Source organism: Ylistrum balloti, unplaced genomic scaffold (genome assembly GCF_031769215.1).
Source record: "Ylistrum balloti isolate Yb309-2 unplaced genomic scaffold, AGI_CSIRO_Ybal_v1 Utg369874, whole genome shotgun sequence".
In the NCBI taxonomy this organism is placed as follows: domain Eukaryota; kingdom Metazoa; phylum Mollusca; class Bivalvia; order Pectinida; family Pectinidae; genus Ylistrum; species Ylistrum balloti.
This window is the reverse complement of record NW_026782015.1, coordinates 191498-207098: the sequence shown is the minus strand read 5'-3', so window position 1 is coordinate 207098 and position 15601 is coordinate 191498. Positions and strand designations below refer to the sequence as shown.

The window sequence follows — 15601 nt, the reverse complement described above, 5'->3', positions numbered from 1 at the left end:
TTCTCAACTGGACATCTTGTACCTGAGAAGCTTTCCAGTGACAATGTGAATCTGGGTTAGTAGTATTTTGTCCTGATGAAATCTTAAAGGGAAAATTTTGTACCTTGAGATGCCCGACTTTTCCAAGTGACAATATAACGGGATTAGTAACATGTCACCCTGATGCACAAATAGATACTCACAGGCAAGGATTTAAAGAAGTTGGTATCCGCCAAGAAAAAGTAATTTTCTGCATTGCGTTCCACTCGGATATGGCGTACTTGGTTATCATATCTAGAAAGAACAGAAGGAGATATCCATAGGAGCAAGCAGACATGCAACGAGGGGACTCTTTATTAATGCAATTACAGCAATATAAGATGAAGTAGATATGTCAGAACATTTTTAGATACGTCAGAAGAGATTTGTGTGAGGAAGTTTCCAAGTTCTTACATCATGTATGTGTTCAGAATGTTTAAAACCTTCAAACCAGACAGTAAACATAGCAGAAAGATTAAACCCACCATCAGTCAATAAGTAGTTGCAAGTGTTGACCTTCTATATCGGCCATTGTCAAAAGAAGGCATAATTCTTGGTGGATGAGGGGTTTTTACCATTCCATATACATGTTACATGTGATGCACAAAATACAAGGTTTTGTAATATGTTTTGGGTAAAGAAATAAACATAGCTTAAAAGATATTTATGTCTCGTGTAAGTAACAGAGGTGTCACATTGTCTTGTGTAAGTAACAGAGGTGTCAGTGTCTTGTGTAAGTAACAGAGGTGTCAACCAATGTCTTGTGTAAGTAACAGAGGTGTCATGTTGTCTTGTGTATGTAACAGAGGTGTCACATTGTCTTGTGTAAGTAACAGAGGTGTCATATTGTCTTGTGTAAGTAACAGAGGTGTCACATTGTCTTGTGTAAGTAACAGAGGTGTCAGTGTCTTGTGTAAGTAACAGAGGTGTCAATCAATGTCTTGTGTAAGTAACAGAGGTGTCATGTTGTCTTGTGTATGTAACAGAGGTGTCACATTGTCTTGTGTAAGTAACAGAGGTGTCACATTGTCTTGTGTAAGAAACAGAGGTGTCACATTGTCTTGTGTAAGAAACAGAGGTGTCACATTGTCTTGTGTAAGTAACAGAGGTGTCATATTTTCTTGTGCAAGTAACAGAGGTGTCATCTTGTCTTGTGTAAGTAACAGAGATGTCACAGTGTCTTGTGTAAGTCACAGAGGTGTCAAAGTGTCTTGTGTAAGTCACAGAGGTGTCACAGTGTCTTGTGTAAGTAACAGAGGTGTCACATTGTCTTGTGTAAGTAACATAGGTGTCAGTGTCTTGTGTGAGTAACAGAGGTGTCGCAGTGTCTTGTGTAAGTAACAGAGTGTCACAGTGTCTTGTGTAAGTAACAGAGGTGTCACATTGTCTTGTGTATGTAACAGAGGGGTCACATTGTCTGTAAGTAACAGAGGTGTCAGTGTCTTGTGTAAGTAACAGAGGGGTCACATTGTCTGTAAGTAACAGAGGTGTCAGTGTCTTGTGTAAGTAACAGAGGTGTCACGTTGTCTTGTGTAAGTAACGGAGGTGTCACATTGTCTTGTGTAAGTAACAACGGTGTCAGTGTCTTGTGTAAGTACAAGAGGTGTCATATTGTCTTGTGTAAGTCACAGAGGTGTCCCAGTGTCTTGTGTACGTCACAGAGGTGTCCCAGTGTCTTGTGTAAGTCATAGAGGTGTCCCAGTGTCTTGTGTAAGTAACAGAGGTGTCCCAGTATCTTGTGTAAGTAACAGAGGTGTCGCAGTGTCTTGTGTAAGTAACAGAGGTGTCACAGTGTCTTGTGTAAGTAACAGAGGTGTCGCAGTGTCTTGTGTAAGTAACAGAGGTGTCGCAGTGTCTTAGGTACGTCAAAGAAGCTTCAAAATGTCTTTGTTTGTCGCAGAAAAGTCACATTATAGAAATGTCAAAATGACTTGTGGTTAGATGTTCCATGCATAGTAGGGGAAAATTGATGCATCATGATGATTTAGAGTTAGATAAGAGAAAATGTCCAGCTAAGCACTTCCAAATTCAATATTTGTTTTAGGTAATATTCATTTTCAGAGTCAATTTTTTTTCTGTTCTTTCAAATTACAATTTTCCGTCCATGAAATAAATCTTTTGCTTTGCGATTTGTTCACTTTAAAATATTATAAGATAATTTTTAACAAATTATTCACAAAATTTATCATTTCAAAGCTTTAATCTTTATGATAGAGGCAAAGATTCCACATTCATCCAACAAAATGAAAAATTAAAGCTTTGGTCCTGTTAATCTGTGTCTTTTCATGTAGTAACAATATCTGAAGTAATTTGAGGAACCATTTTTGTGTTGGTACTTACTTGATACTAAGGGAGAGCTCACCCTTTCGCCCTGGGTTCTCGCTGACTCGTATAAGGAAGGTCCCGTTTTGTAGCCCTTTCAGTCGTTCTATTGCAGTATCCCTCTGCATGTTACCCACAAACCTGTATAGTAGACACTTACTAAATGTACCACACATCAGTGTATGAAACATGTACTTCAATTTTATTTGCACTGGCCAGGTTTTGTACCATGTATGATATGGTTTTTTCCCTATTTTATTCTAAATACCCTATGAAAAATCCTTTAATACAAAGCGGATTAACATCAAGGAAACTGGAGAAGAATGAAGCAAAATCCAAACAAGGTATGATAATGATAAGTTTACTTAACAAATACTGACCAAGCTGTATTTACCAGACATGATCACACAAGGAGACTTTTTTTCATCTAATGAAAAACAGCACAGAGATTAAAAAAAATCAGCATTCCAATGGTCTGACACACACCATAGCACACAGACACACAAGGGAGGTTATGTACTGCACAAACCACACAAAAAGGGAGATAATTACAAACAACACAAAAGGGAGGTAACTATAAAGCACACAAAACCGATAGCTGAAATGTTAGATTGTTCAGCTTAATTCTGTCATAGACAGCAGGTGAAATACATCTCTATTGAGAACACATGGTCAGTGTCTTAAAAAATCAGCTGTATTTTAGAAAGACAAAAGTGGTGAGACTCTGGGGAGCCACATTTGTTTTTCTTTTCCAAGCCAAAATACAGCTTATATTTTACAACACTGACCAGATATTATTCTATTTATCCCACAACATTGATTTAAAATTGGACAATTGAAACTTAAAGTTTTGTTGTGAAATCTATGTTTACCCAATGTTGATGTCATACTGAATTTTGCCCAATGATGGACACCAAAGTAATTGCTCCGCACGGAAATATAGTTCCCAACTTCATCAGATATAACAGCGATTATATGAATTTTCATACATCAAAATGTTCATTTCAACCAGTAAAATTGCTTATTTCAACAACTATTCATATTTCTGAACATAATATTTAAGTGAATTTCAGAGAATAATTCAGTCAAATTACTGCACATGTTACATAAAGCTGTTATCCGTCACGGTCAAATATAGCGAAAATAGATGTTGCAGGTATATTCCGAAAATGGCAGCACCGGTTACAGAATAAAACAGAACATTTATCATTTAAATATACAGCACATCATTTGACAAACTTTCTACATTACAGAATTGTCCGCGATAACATCATAGCTAACTATTTTTCTTATTTTCGTAATCAAATGCAGACCAATTAAATCCTTACCCTGTCACTTCAGGGCATGTCTACACTCCACCTATCCCTGGTAGTCACTCCAGGACATGTCCCCACTCTATCTAACCCTGGTAGTCACTCCAGGGCATGTCTCCAGTCTACCTACCCCTGGAAGTCACTCCAGGACATGTTTCCACTCTACCTACCCCTGGTAGTCACTCCAGGACATGTCCCCACTCTACCTAACCCTGGTAGTCACTCCAGGACATCTTTCCACTCTACCTAACCCTGGTAGTCACTCCAGGACATGTTTCCACTCTACCTACCCCTGGTAGTCACTCCAGGGCATGTCCCCACTCTACATACCCCTGATAGTCACTCCAGGACATGTCCCCACTCCACCTACCCCTGGTAGTCACTCCAGGGCATGTCTCCATTTCACCTAACCCTGTCTTCTATGCTGATTAAACTACCCCTGAGAGTGCCCCTGGGGCATATCTCCACTCTACCTACCACTTGTATGTTGTGAGACCCCTGTCCTCTATGTTGACATATCCCTCACCCCCGTGGGTGTGGGGCCGTGGAGGTGATGTTACTCGTCCATTCTCGTTTATCTGTACGTCCACATAGGAATCCTTCCGCATGAGCTGTTACAGACAAGATACACAACACATCACTTTTATAATTGTTCTGCCAGACTTAATATGAAATACCTTTCTACAGAATACCTTTAATCATTGTACACCCACATTTTAGATCGACAGACCTCTTTCTCTGTGAGGATTAAAAAAATCACATTTTAGAATTTTGTTTGTTTTAAGTTATTCCCACTTTTACGCTTGACAACTGTATTAGCATATTCAATGAGGAACATTTGAATATCCTCTATATTTGCATATTCAATGAGGAACATTTGAATATCCTCCATATTAGCATATTCAATGAGGAACATTTGAATATCCTCTATATTAGCATATTTAATGAGGAACATTTGAATATCCTCTATATTAGCATATTCAATGAGAAACATTTGAATATAATCCACATATGTTTCATATGATGAATCCTGAAATATCCTTAACATGCATTTTATATGGGGAAACATGGACTACCCTCAATATATACATCTTTTATAGGAAAAATCACAGAATACTTTCTTCACATTCAGGAAACCACTATTCTGGTGGAGAAATCATGGAGTATCCTTTATACAGAAAATCAATCAATATTATTGATCTTTTAAATTATCTATAAGGTAAACCATGGAAGATCTACATATTCTGAAAGGGACACCACTAAGTTGGGTCTCTCCATCCAGTTAAATCTGAAAAATAACACCTTCAATTGGGCATAGCTAATTCACCATCATACCAGCTTGAAATACTGTTTTGTGACAACAAAATCTGTACAAAAAGATGTGTGCATTTCAATGCAACACTTGGATTTGTAAATTTTAACAGAAGCAGCATAATCAAACAGTGTGTAAATTAAGACATGCATGCATCAGTTATATATACATACATGCTCTTATTTATCCAGGGAGGTCTGGTCAAACACCATGCTGTGTTATAACATGATGACACTAATATCCATACTGATAGTACTGGTAATATACTTGCATCAGATTTAATTTATTCACATCGTGAAATCATATCCCCAGCACACATATACAATAAATTCTAAAAAAATGTTACCTTACATAGACATATGCGACCTCCAAAAATAAGCTCAGAACAGACAACCATGAAATAAAAGTCCGGCAAAATTTAAAACTATACAGTATAAACAGGGTTTTCCCTGGGACCCTCAGATTTTATGAATATATCAGTCCAGGGACTCGAATCACATATGATATGATGTAAAACTATATCAATTTTACGGTCCTTTGCTAATTTAACAAGTCAAATTGCAGGTTTTCAAGAGTCAGGCAGAATCCTGATCAAAACTTTCATATTTTTTAAAGTATTTGACTTTTTTGTTCTCTATGTAAATGAAGAAGAATGCCAAAGGTATTTAATATGATATTACCTTCTTAAGCTATGACACTATCTATATATCAACAGTAACGATTGTCATGAAGAGTGTGCTTTAAAACTTGTCCCAAATACTGATCTTCAAAAACTAGCAAAAGTAATTTTTTTTAATATATGGAAGGATAAACTAAACTTTAAAAGTGAAAATGGCACTGCAAATTTTATGTCCAATCACAAACCAGTTACAACAAAGATTGCCTAAATGTTGACAATAACGTAGTTTTAGGGTTTTCAGTAGTCAGACGTAAGGGTGACATTGCAGCAGCAGAACACCATGCCACACTGCTACCACACGATTCCACCTACCAGTGAAAGAGGTTATAGAATTCCAGATTCAGCCAAACAAGCCCATTTAGCTGTAACAGTGCAGGTAACTATAGTCATAATCTTTGTATACTTCATATTTGCAGAAAATACCTCAAAGAAAATCAGTACTAATTAATACTATGTATAAAAAAACAGGAAGTCCAGATATTAAACTATTCATTACGTTTTATATAACACCTAGGTATTAAGAGGATTCTTACCTTTTCTTCTTTCACTAAGTGTTGGGGGAACCAGCCCTCCATATTCTCTGTCTTGCCCTGTGTGAGGTAAGTAAAGTTAAAGAGTACAATTGTCTCATTTTCATGAACAGAGCCCAATTAAAAAGACTTTGTTCTCCATTTTTTTGAGGTGCCAGATCAATTAATATTTTTCAGGTGATCACATGATATTTACTGCGAAAAAATAATAGATAATAAAAATGGTGACCTACGGTATTAGAATATTGTATTTTCTACTATACTCATCAACAACAAAAAGCATGAATTTTAAATACTATACATTGAAACGAATGAAATTGGAGAAAAAAACCTAAAAACACATTCTCTGAAGAAAGTGCTAAACATGAACCTACCTTCCACCATTGTGGGTCTGTACTGTTGATAATATCTATAAGCGTGTTTTTCCGAAATGATAGAACAGGTCTTCCTGCTCCAGGAGATGGCTGTCCTATGTAATCACAGAGTGCCTTTACCCGACCTGTATACAAAAACAAGTGTATTATTAGTGTAACTGTCAGTGTAAATCCTACAGTGTAACAAAAATATACAACTTCATCATACCGACCTCAGAATTGAAGACAATCTCAAAATGTTCCACCTCTGGACATACTTTATCACTATTATTTGGAAAATTAAAACATTACCAACGAGATCCATGCTGGTTTTATGCATTCAAAGCTACAGATTTAACAGCAGATGAAAGAAAAGTTTAAGTAGAATGAAAGGTTGTGATAATCTTTTCTTCAATAAAATAGCTACATATACCTATTAGAACTGTGATGCTGTCTGTTAAAAATTTCTGCATAATCAGTCACGTGTGACACCATAAAAACATCACATTTAAGATTCAGCTTTAAATTTTTACACAAATTTGATGTATCAATGACATTTTTATCAGTGTAAGAATTTATTTGAAAATGGAATTCCTCCCAAAGAAAAGTAATCTTGTTTCAGATCCAATGTGTGCATTAAAACCAGTTTACCAACACCTGCCACTGATGTCTGAAACATTATGATGCCAACACAACCCAAATTTGAGATTAAAATATTCATACATTTCAGGTTATACAGGTCATATTGACCGTAACACACCCCACACCAAATATGTAAAGATAATTGAGCCTGAAAGTCAAGATGCACACAGGTAACACAGCAGCCTTCACTGATGTATAAATACTGTACAACATACAACCATCAAAGCTTATATGACAATATCTTTCCGTACCAAATATGGAAACTCTCTGAAAACCCTTAGAGATATGGTGGTATTTTAATAAATAAATGTGGTACTTCCACATCTACCATGTATGTATATAATTTTATATCAATGTTAATTCTGGGTATTATAGTATAAAAGACATGCCCTACACAACTTCAATGACTTAGATTAAAATAAAATTCAGCGATAAGGCTTTAGTACAACCATGATAAGTAAGGCCATGCTACATTTATATCTTTAATTAGTGTATTTATCAAAAGCTCTTATTATAAAATTCTGTTTCAACACATTATAACTGAAAAATGGCCTGACATCAGTCAAAAGAAAAATCATTGCAGATCCAAATTGTTTGGTAAGGGACAGGGATACAGCAGCTGGGAACAGATACAGGACAGTGTAAGTGGGACACTTTTAAGATTGAGAAACAGGACAGGGAAGGCACTGGTGAGATACCGATACAGATCAGGGGCAGATACTGATATAGGCCTGGGATGGACTGAGGCCTAGGACAGACTGATGGAATACAGAAGCAGGACAAGGAGACACTAGTGAGATACCGATACAGGACAGGTGAAGATGCTGATACAGGACAGGGACAGATACTGATACAGGACAGGTGAAGATACTGATCCAGGACAGGGGCAGATACTGATACAGGACAGGTGAAGATACTGATACAGGACAGGGGCAGATACTGATACAGGACAGGGGCAGATACTGATACAGGCCAGGGGCAGATACTGATACAGGACAGGTGAAGATACTGATACAGGACAGGGGCAGACACTAATACAGGACAGGGGCAGATACTGATACAGGACAGGGACAGGACAGGGGCAGATACTGATACAGGACAGGGGCAGATACCAATATAGGCCAGGGGGAGTCTGGTGGAATACAAAAACAGGACAGGAAGACACTGTTGGAATACAGAAACAGTGAAAGGACATACCAGTGAGAAAAAGAAAATGGAGAGGGTGGGACACAGCCAATTTCACTGAAAGTTGATAATAGAGTCTGCTACAGATGAAGGTTTTAAATTGTAAAAGGAAATCAGCTACATTCAGCAATCACACAGATGACATCACTTCAACCGTGTTTGTCTCACTTGTGTAACTGTAAGATGTCATAGCAACATCACAAAACAATGAAAAACTGAAAATATAACATAGTAACATAGTATTCAAATGAAACTTCCTACTCTGGGGATAAGGAATGGTTGCCCTGACACAGCAGCATTCTGTAAAAGCTAACATAAGAGTCTGAGAAATCATTGACACAGTATGATCAAGTGCAAAAATGGTGGATAAGGTTGGGGCTAGCAGCAGTGTCAAACCAAGCTAGCATGCTGAAGAAACTTACTGAGTCTCCGTGACTCTTTCAGTTCTGTAAAAATGAAACAGATCCTTTGCACAATGCATTGATATACCCAGTACTCGTGACAAAAAAGTGACTGATAATCACTTGTTAAGTGGAGATCAGTCACAGTTAATAACCTCAGGTCAAACTGTTAATTACATGCAAAACAAACCTTGAAAGCACTCGATCTGAGTAATGCAAACGTGTACCTATTTTAGTTTAGTATGGCATTTAGATAAAGAAATTTGTTATCAGTATAAAAAGTATTTTTATAGGTGAGCTGTTTATAACTTCTGTCATGTTGATATTGAAACTATAATTCGTAAGTATCAATAACAGTACTGCTGATTCCAGAAGTGGCTGTATATTAACATATTATCTACAAGCCATACCCACAGCTTTGTCAAAGTGTAAACAGGACACACCGTTCAAGTTAGGATTACTGAAAAATAACTTACCAACAACTCGCGGAGGGATCGGTGGTACTGTAACATAGAAACACATTGTTTAATGCCAAGTAATACCATGATGTCGATCTACTGGAGGTTTCTCTTAATACACAAATCTTAATAAATCGTAAGAACTACATATTCTGTTTCTTATTTTCTTTTACATAATATTGAATCAGTTTATAAACTTTCCCATAAACATAATTAAATACCATCAAATATCCATTGACATTCACAGAGTCCAGTTGTAGCACCATACCTAAGCTACACGGGAAGTGATCATCCATGCTTGTTCTAATATACAATATGTTTAGCTATTCACTAGAAGCTGTCTTGTTCAAAAGAACCAAAATCATGTAATTAAGCTTAGAAAATAGCAAGAACACAAAGCAACTGCTGAAAGCAAAATGCAATAAGAAATTTTGGGTAAAAGTTAAATAATAGTTAAGACGAGCTTGAGAAAGTTTCCTTTAAGATGTGTACCTTTACCCAAATCATGAGTTCCAGTGACTAGTAGTATAGGAGATAAAGCCCAAATTTATTGGATGTAGGTCAAAGGGTAAAATGTAGGTCAGTTACACGGGCCACTGCCTCAACAAGATAAACCCATACCCAAAGTATAAAGTTCTCGTGACAAGTAGCACTAGTGTAGTAGATGGACCCTGGGAAAGACGGTAGATATATCTTATACAGTTAGTTACACTAACCACCATCCTCTAGGGTATTTAAATGGAGGGAAGTGGCACACTGACCAAATTTGGTAGGGTATTATCGACCCCCAACCCCACCCCATCCCCTTGATTAGTTACATAGAAAGAATTGGTAATGTAAACACCAACAAACATCCCCTAGAGCATTTACATAAGGAGAACTGACATTCCTCCACAGCCAGACACTCAAGCATTCATATGATACACAGTTTTGCCAGTCATCAAACCAGTAATCATTTAATCAGTGACTTTGAAGAACAGATCATGTTTAAAACTGAAAGGTTGGCTACAGAAAATTTCTGATTAATTCTTCATCATCTATATTTTCAGATATCTGAATTTTCTGTAACTCATATCACAGATATATATTCTTTGTTACTTAATTATAAAATCTGAGTCAAGATAAAGAGAAAATTCATTCCAGAAAATCACTGTTAAATAAAGACTGTCAGCAGGTAGGCAGCAGGATAAATGATATAGAAAAAATCTACCTGAAGCACCGGCTCCTGTGACAGAAAATCAACAAATCTCTCAGTCAGATTAGTGACATCACCATAATATACCAACATTACTCTGATTATGTTACTCCCTCTTCCATAATAAATGTCTATGTAAACATCTCTCTGACTCTGATTATGATATGTAACTCCCTTTACCATAATAAATGTCTATGTAAACATCTCTCTGACTTTGATTATGTAACTCATTGTTTCATAAGAAGTGTCTATTCAAACATCTTTCTGACTCTGACTATGATATGTAACTCCCTTTGCCATAATGAATGTGTATGTAAACATCTCTCTGACTCTGATTAAGTAACTCATTGTATCATAAGAAGTGTCTATTTAAACATCTTTCTGACTCTGATTACGATAGGTAACTCCCTCTACCATAATGAATGTCTATTTAAACATCTATCTGACTCTGACTATGATATGTTACTCCCTCTACCATAATGAATGTCTATGTAAACATCTCTCTGACTCTGATTATGTAACTCATGCTACCATAGTAAATGTCTTTATAAACATCTCTCTGACTCTGATTATGTTACTCATTGTATCATGAGAAGTGTCTATGTAAACATCTCTATGACTCTGATTATGATATGTAACTCATTCTACCATGATGAATGTCTATGTAAACATCTCTCTGACTCTGATTACGATATGTAACTCCCTCTACCATAATGAATGTCTATGTAAACATCTCTCTGACTGATTATGTAACTTGCTGTATGATAATAACTCGCTGTACAATAATATTTTCTGACATAAACTTCTCTCTGACTATATGATTATGTAACTTGTAGTAAAATGACTATAACGTTACATAGGCACTGCCTAAGAGTACACGTAATGTGTTCAATAGTCCAAGATGCAAATTTAATGAACAGTCAAGTTTTCAAGTCAGGGTCTTTGAATATTCTGAAACACTTTTTCTGACCTCTGTTGATAGTCAATATTTGTCAATTTGAATGCAGGCAGACTTGATGATGCTCAAAAGAGCATGATAAAATACCTGATAGAATGTTCCCTATTTCAATATGGTTTTGTTCCATATTTTAGTTATAAATATCTATTTCACAGACATATTAAGGTTTTCTAAATGAAACCTCAGCTTATATTAATACATTTCCTCTACATCATTCACAATAGAAACTGATTAACTGAACAGTATTGTTTGTATCCCATTTTAACTAGAATTTTGTCAGATACACAAGAACGCAATACACAACGGTGCAAAAGTCAATATTTGTTTCACTCAGTGTGCAAAATAAAGAAAAAAAATATTAGAACTGTAAACTTAATGAAGATTACACAGCTATAACTGGTTATTATGCAGACATGACAAAAACACTAAAGAAGGACAAATCAAATGGAGAGAGATACCTTACCTCTTTCTCTTTCCTTTCCTATACATTCTTTGTGAACACCATGTTTCTTTTCTGTAATTAAAACAGGTATCAGATATTGTAATAACTCAGTAGAGCTGATGTTATATTGGTTTACCATATACTGATGTAAAGAAAAGATTTTTCATTTGACTGGATTTGAAATATTTACATTCTATTCTATAGAGACCACAAGAAAGTCTACCAAAACATGTTGTTCAGGACATATCAAATGTCAATCTAGTGTTAAGGACATATAAAATGTCAATCTATTGTTCTGGACATATCAAATGTCAATCTATTGTTCAGGACATATCAAATGTCAATCTATTGTTCAGGACATATCAAATGTCAATCTATTGTTCTGGACATATCAAATGTCAATCTATTGTTCAGGACATATCAAATGTCAATCTATTGTTCTGGACATATCAAATGTCCAGATTTTGTACACACTTATTTCACTTGTTCATCTAGTCCATAAGTCAAGGCAAATCATATGTATACCTTAATATAATAATATAATAATATAAGCACACACTTATTTCACCTATATAGTAACAAATCATATGTATACCATGATTGATATAAGCATTTTACCTGAACAGCCACACCTGAATTACTTTGACCTTAAACTATCATAAATCTCAAAATCACTTTGCTTACCTAGCAGTATTGATCAACAAATCAATGAAATAGTTGCTAAACTTATGCACCAATATCAATGGTGATGGCCACTTTTGATCATGTCCATACAGATATCAATGGTGATGGCCACTTTTGATCATGTCCATACAGATATCAATGTTGATGGCCACTTTTGAACAAGTCCATACAGATATCAATGCTGATGGCCACTTTTGATCATGTCCATACAGATATCAATGTTGATGGCCACTTTTGATCAAGTCCATACAGATATCAATGTTGATGGCCACTTTTGATCAAGTCCAGACAGACTTTTAACATATTCATAAAATAACAATGTCGGTAAATTTGCTGATCATTTCATCATTTATCTTCAAATCTAAGACATTCTTCCCAAAGTAAATTGTAAGTTATTTAACATGTCATTTTCCTCCATCAGTGAAGCATAATACCGCTAAAATTTGCAATTTGTTCCTGTAATACTCTGGAGTGTATATTCAGACACACACATATTCTTACCTTGGCACCAATATCCCTGGAAAAACACACCTCTGAAATAACAAACATCATTGGTAATTAAAATTACCTGTAATATATTTGGTTTTTACAAACCTCTAGAAATTATTTGAGTATTTTTTGTGATCCACCTTGCTGAAGATATCAATACCCTGGGGTGGACAGTTTAGCAAGGGTGTTTGACACTAAATACCTAAGTGACTATTCCATAGACACTATACCTACTAACCAGATACATCTTCATTACCTAACAGGTACAGATTAACCTATCTTTATAAAGTTCAAATGCTGACCATACACATGTTTTATTAATAACAGTTCTGTCACACATCGATCAGCAAAAGCTGTCCAATCCAAGTACAGTGTACAGTATTATTTCTGATGGTAGCATATCTAGTCAACACTCTCAATTAAAGCTGATCCACCCAGTAGGAAGTTATTAAGGTCATCTTTACTCTTTATGTATCCATTTCAATCTAACTTCAAAGTCTTTCACCTTAATTCCAATAATAACCCCAGTGAGCAGGTAAAACAATGGCCATCCAGATATTGTAATTTTTGTTTTATGGTCCAATACACAATTACAGAAATTCAGGAGAGACAGGTGCTCACTATCATAGAACACACATAATTTTTGATAATAGGCCCCCATCTAATAGTATGCATTATTTAAGATGAAGCGCTGTGTCACTGGATTAACAAACTCTTTTCATTTGCAGTCTACCTAAAATAAACACAGTGATGTACTTATTTTGAGGTGGTCAAAGTTCAGCATGATATCAAGTTTTAACAAATTAACACAAAAATGAATATGCACAATAACTGCCATAAAATCATCCTAAAATATGAAAAATGCATTTTCCTTAAATATATCTTGGTGGATTATTTTGAGCACTAAAATAAGATTACCCCTAAAATGTAAACCTTTTCAGTATCCAAGACATTTAACAGTAAAACTAACAGAGCAGGTTGAATATGTGGATTGTTGACCTCGAAACTCTTCATATGTTTTACAGAGATTTATAGAGTTGTGAATGGTTAATCTGTTTAAAATAACACAGTCTTCATTCATCCTGGAATAATTCACAACAGGCGGATCCATTTTCATACCGTAAAAGTTTTGAACACACATAACACTCTGTTGGCTTGTCAAACGTATGCATCACAAAGTTTGGGTGATCTGGAGGCTGTGTGTTTTCTCTGCAAGGTAAAAATAACAAATTTAACAAGCAGAAAAAATTATTGTAATATAGTTAAAATATCTGTTAAAAAAACATAAGCTGATGAAGTATTGATCACACAAGATATAAAAACAAAGGAAGCGTTTCACAGGTGAGAAATTATACCATGAATATCAGCCAAACAGAAGCCATGTCAGCCATTTTGGTTTAGACATTTTGATATTGTGTCTCTATTCACTTGCAGACCATCCAGTAAGTACCATTTACAATGAGGGAAGAATATAATCAGAATGAAAGATAATGCCTATTATTGTCTGACAAGGAACAACACAGATTTGGCCTGTTTTGGTTCCCAGACACCGGTGATATAATTCTTAACACTAATACAAGGGCTTCTTGTAAAATTAGGACCTGGACAGTGAACTAATAATGACACAGGACTGTGTGTATATGACCATAATTCCCGCCATCCTCTCGACAGGTAGAAGCTGGACAGTGATCTACTCTCTGATACAGGATCATGTGTATATAACCGTTATTTTCTCCTCGACTAGTAGTATTTGGACAGTGATCTACTCACTGACACAGGATCATGTGTATATGACCGTTATTTCTCCCCGACTAGTAGTATTTGGACAGTGATCTACTCACTGACACAGGATCATGTGTATATGACCGTTATTTCTCCCCGACTAGTAGTATTTGGACAGTGATCTACTCACTGACACAGGATCATGTGTATATGACCATTATTTCTCCCCGACTAGTAGTATTTGGACAGTGATCTACTCCCTGACACAGGATCATGTGTATATGACGGTTATTTCTCAACAAGTAGAAGCTGGACAGTGATCTACTCACTGACACAGGATCATGTGTATATGACTGTTATTTCTCAACAAGTAGAAGCTGGACAGTGATCTACTCACTGACACAGGATCATGTGTATATGACTGTTATTTCTCAACAAGTAGAAGCTGGACAGTGATCTACTCACTGACACAGGATCATGTGTATATGACTGTTATTTCTCAACAAGTAGAAGCTGGACAGTGATCTACTCACTGACACAGGATCATGTGTATATGACTGTTATTTCTCCCTGACTAGTAGTATTTGGACAGTGATCTACTCCCTGACACAGGATCATGTGTATATGACGGTTATTTCTCCCCGACTAGTAGTATTTGGACAGTGATCTACTCACAAGGCTAATTTGATGGCGTCTATCCATTTTAATCGCATATCTTCTGTTTTGGCATAGAATGTGTATGCTGATTTGTTTTCTTTCTTCACCATGATGAATGGACAATTCCACTGCAAATTAAAAGCATAGTATCATTCTTATATTCAATTATGGGTTAAATTATTATCAAATGTTATATAACAGTTATAACATATTACTACTCTGTAATACGTAACTACCCATT

The 15601-nt window shown here is 35.8% G+C and overlaps 1 protein-coding gene across 7 annotated transcripts in view; it reads right to left on the bottom strand.

Moving 5' to 3' along the window:
* The window catches only part of LOC132546010 (protein vav-like), a 55235-nt gene that overhangs the window by 9872 nt on the left and 29762 nt on the right, over positions 1-15601 (bottom strand). For 4 of the 7 annotated variants that reach the window (XM_060209703.1, XM_060209700.1, XM_060209704.1 and 1 more), the window contains 12 exons: positions 15379-15488; positions 14101-14190; positions 12994-13025; positions 11830-11880; positions 10424-10438; positions 9232-9258; positions 8777-8800; positions 6549-6673; positions 6178-6234; positions 4131-4264; positions 2359-2481; positions 183-273 (listed from right to left, as the gene is read on the bottom strand). In XM_060209703.1, the coding sequence (XP_060065686.1) occupies positions 183-273; positions 2359-2481; positions 4131-4264; positions 6178-6234; positions 6549-6673; positions 8777-8800; positions 9232-9258; positions 10424-10438; positions 11830-11880; positions 12994-13025; positions 14101-14190; positions 15379-15488 (879 nt within the window). Of the gene's footprint in view, positions 1-182; positions 274-2358; positions 2482-4130; positions 4265-5956; positions 6007-6177; positions 6235-6548; positions 6674-8776; positions 8801-9231; positions 9259-10423; positions 10439-11829; positions 11881-12993; positions 13026-14100; positions 14191-15378; positions 15489-15601 lie in introns of all 7 variants that reach the window. The other 3 variants (XM_060209705.1, XM_060209701.1, XM_060209702.1) reach the window with 3 other exon arrangements.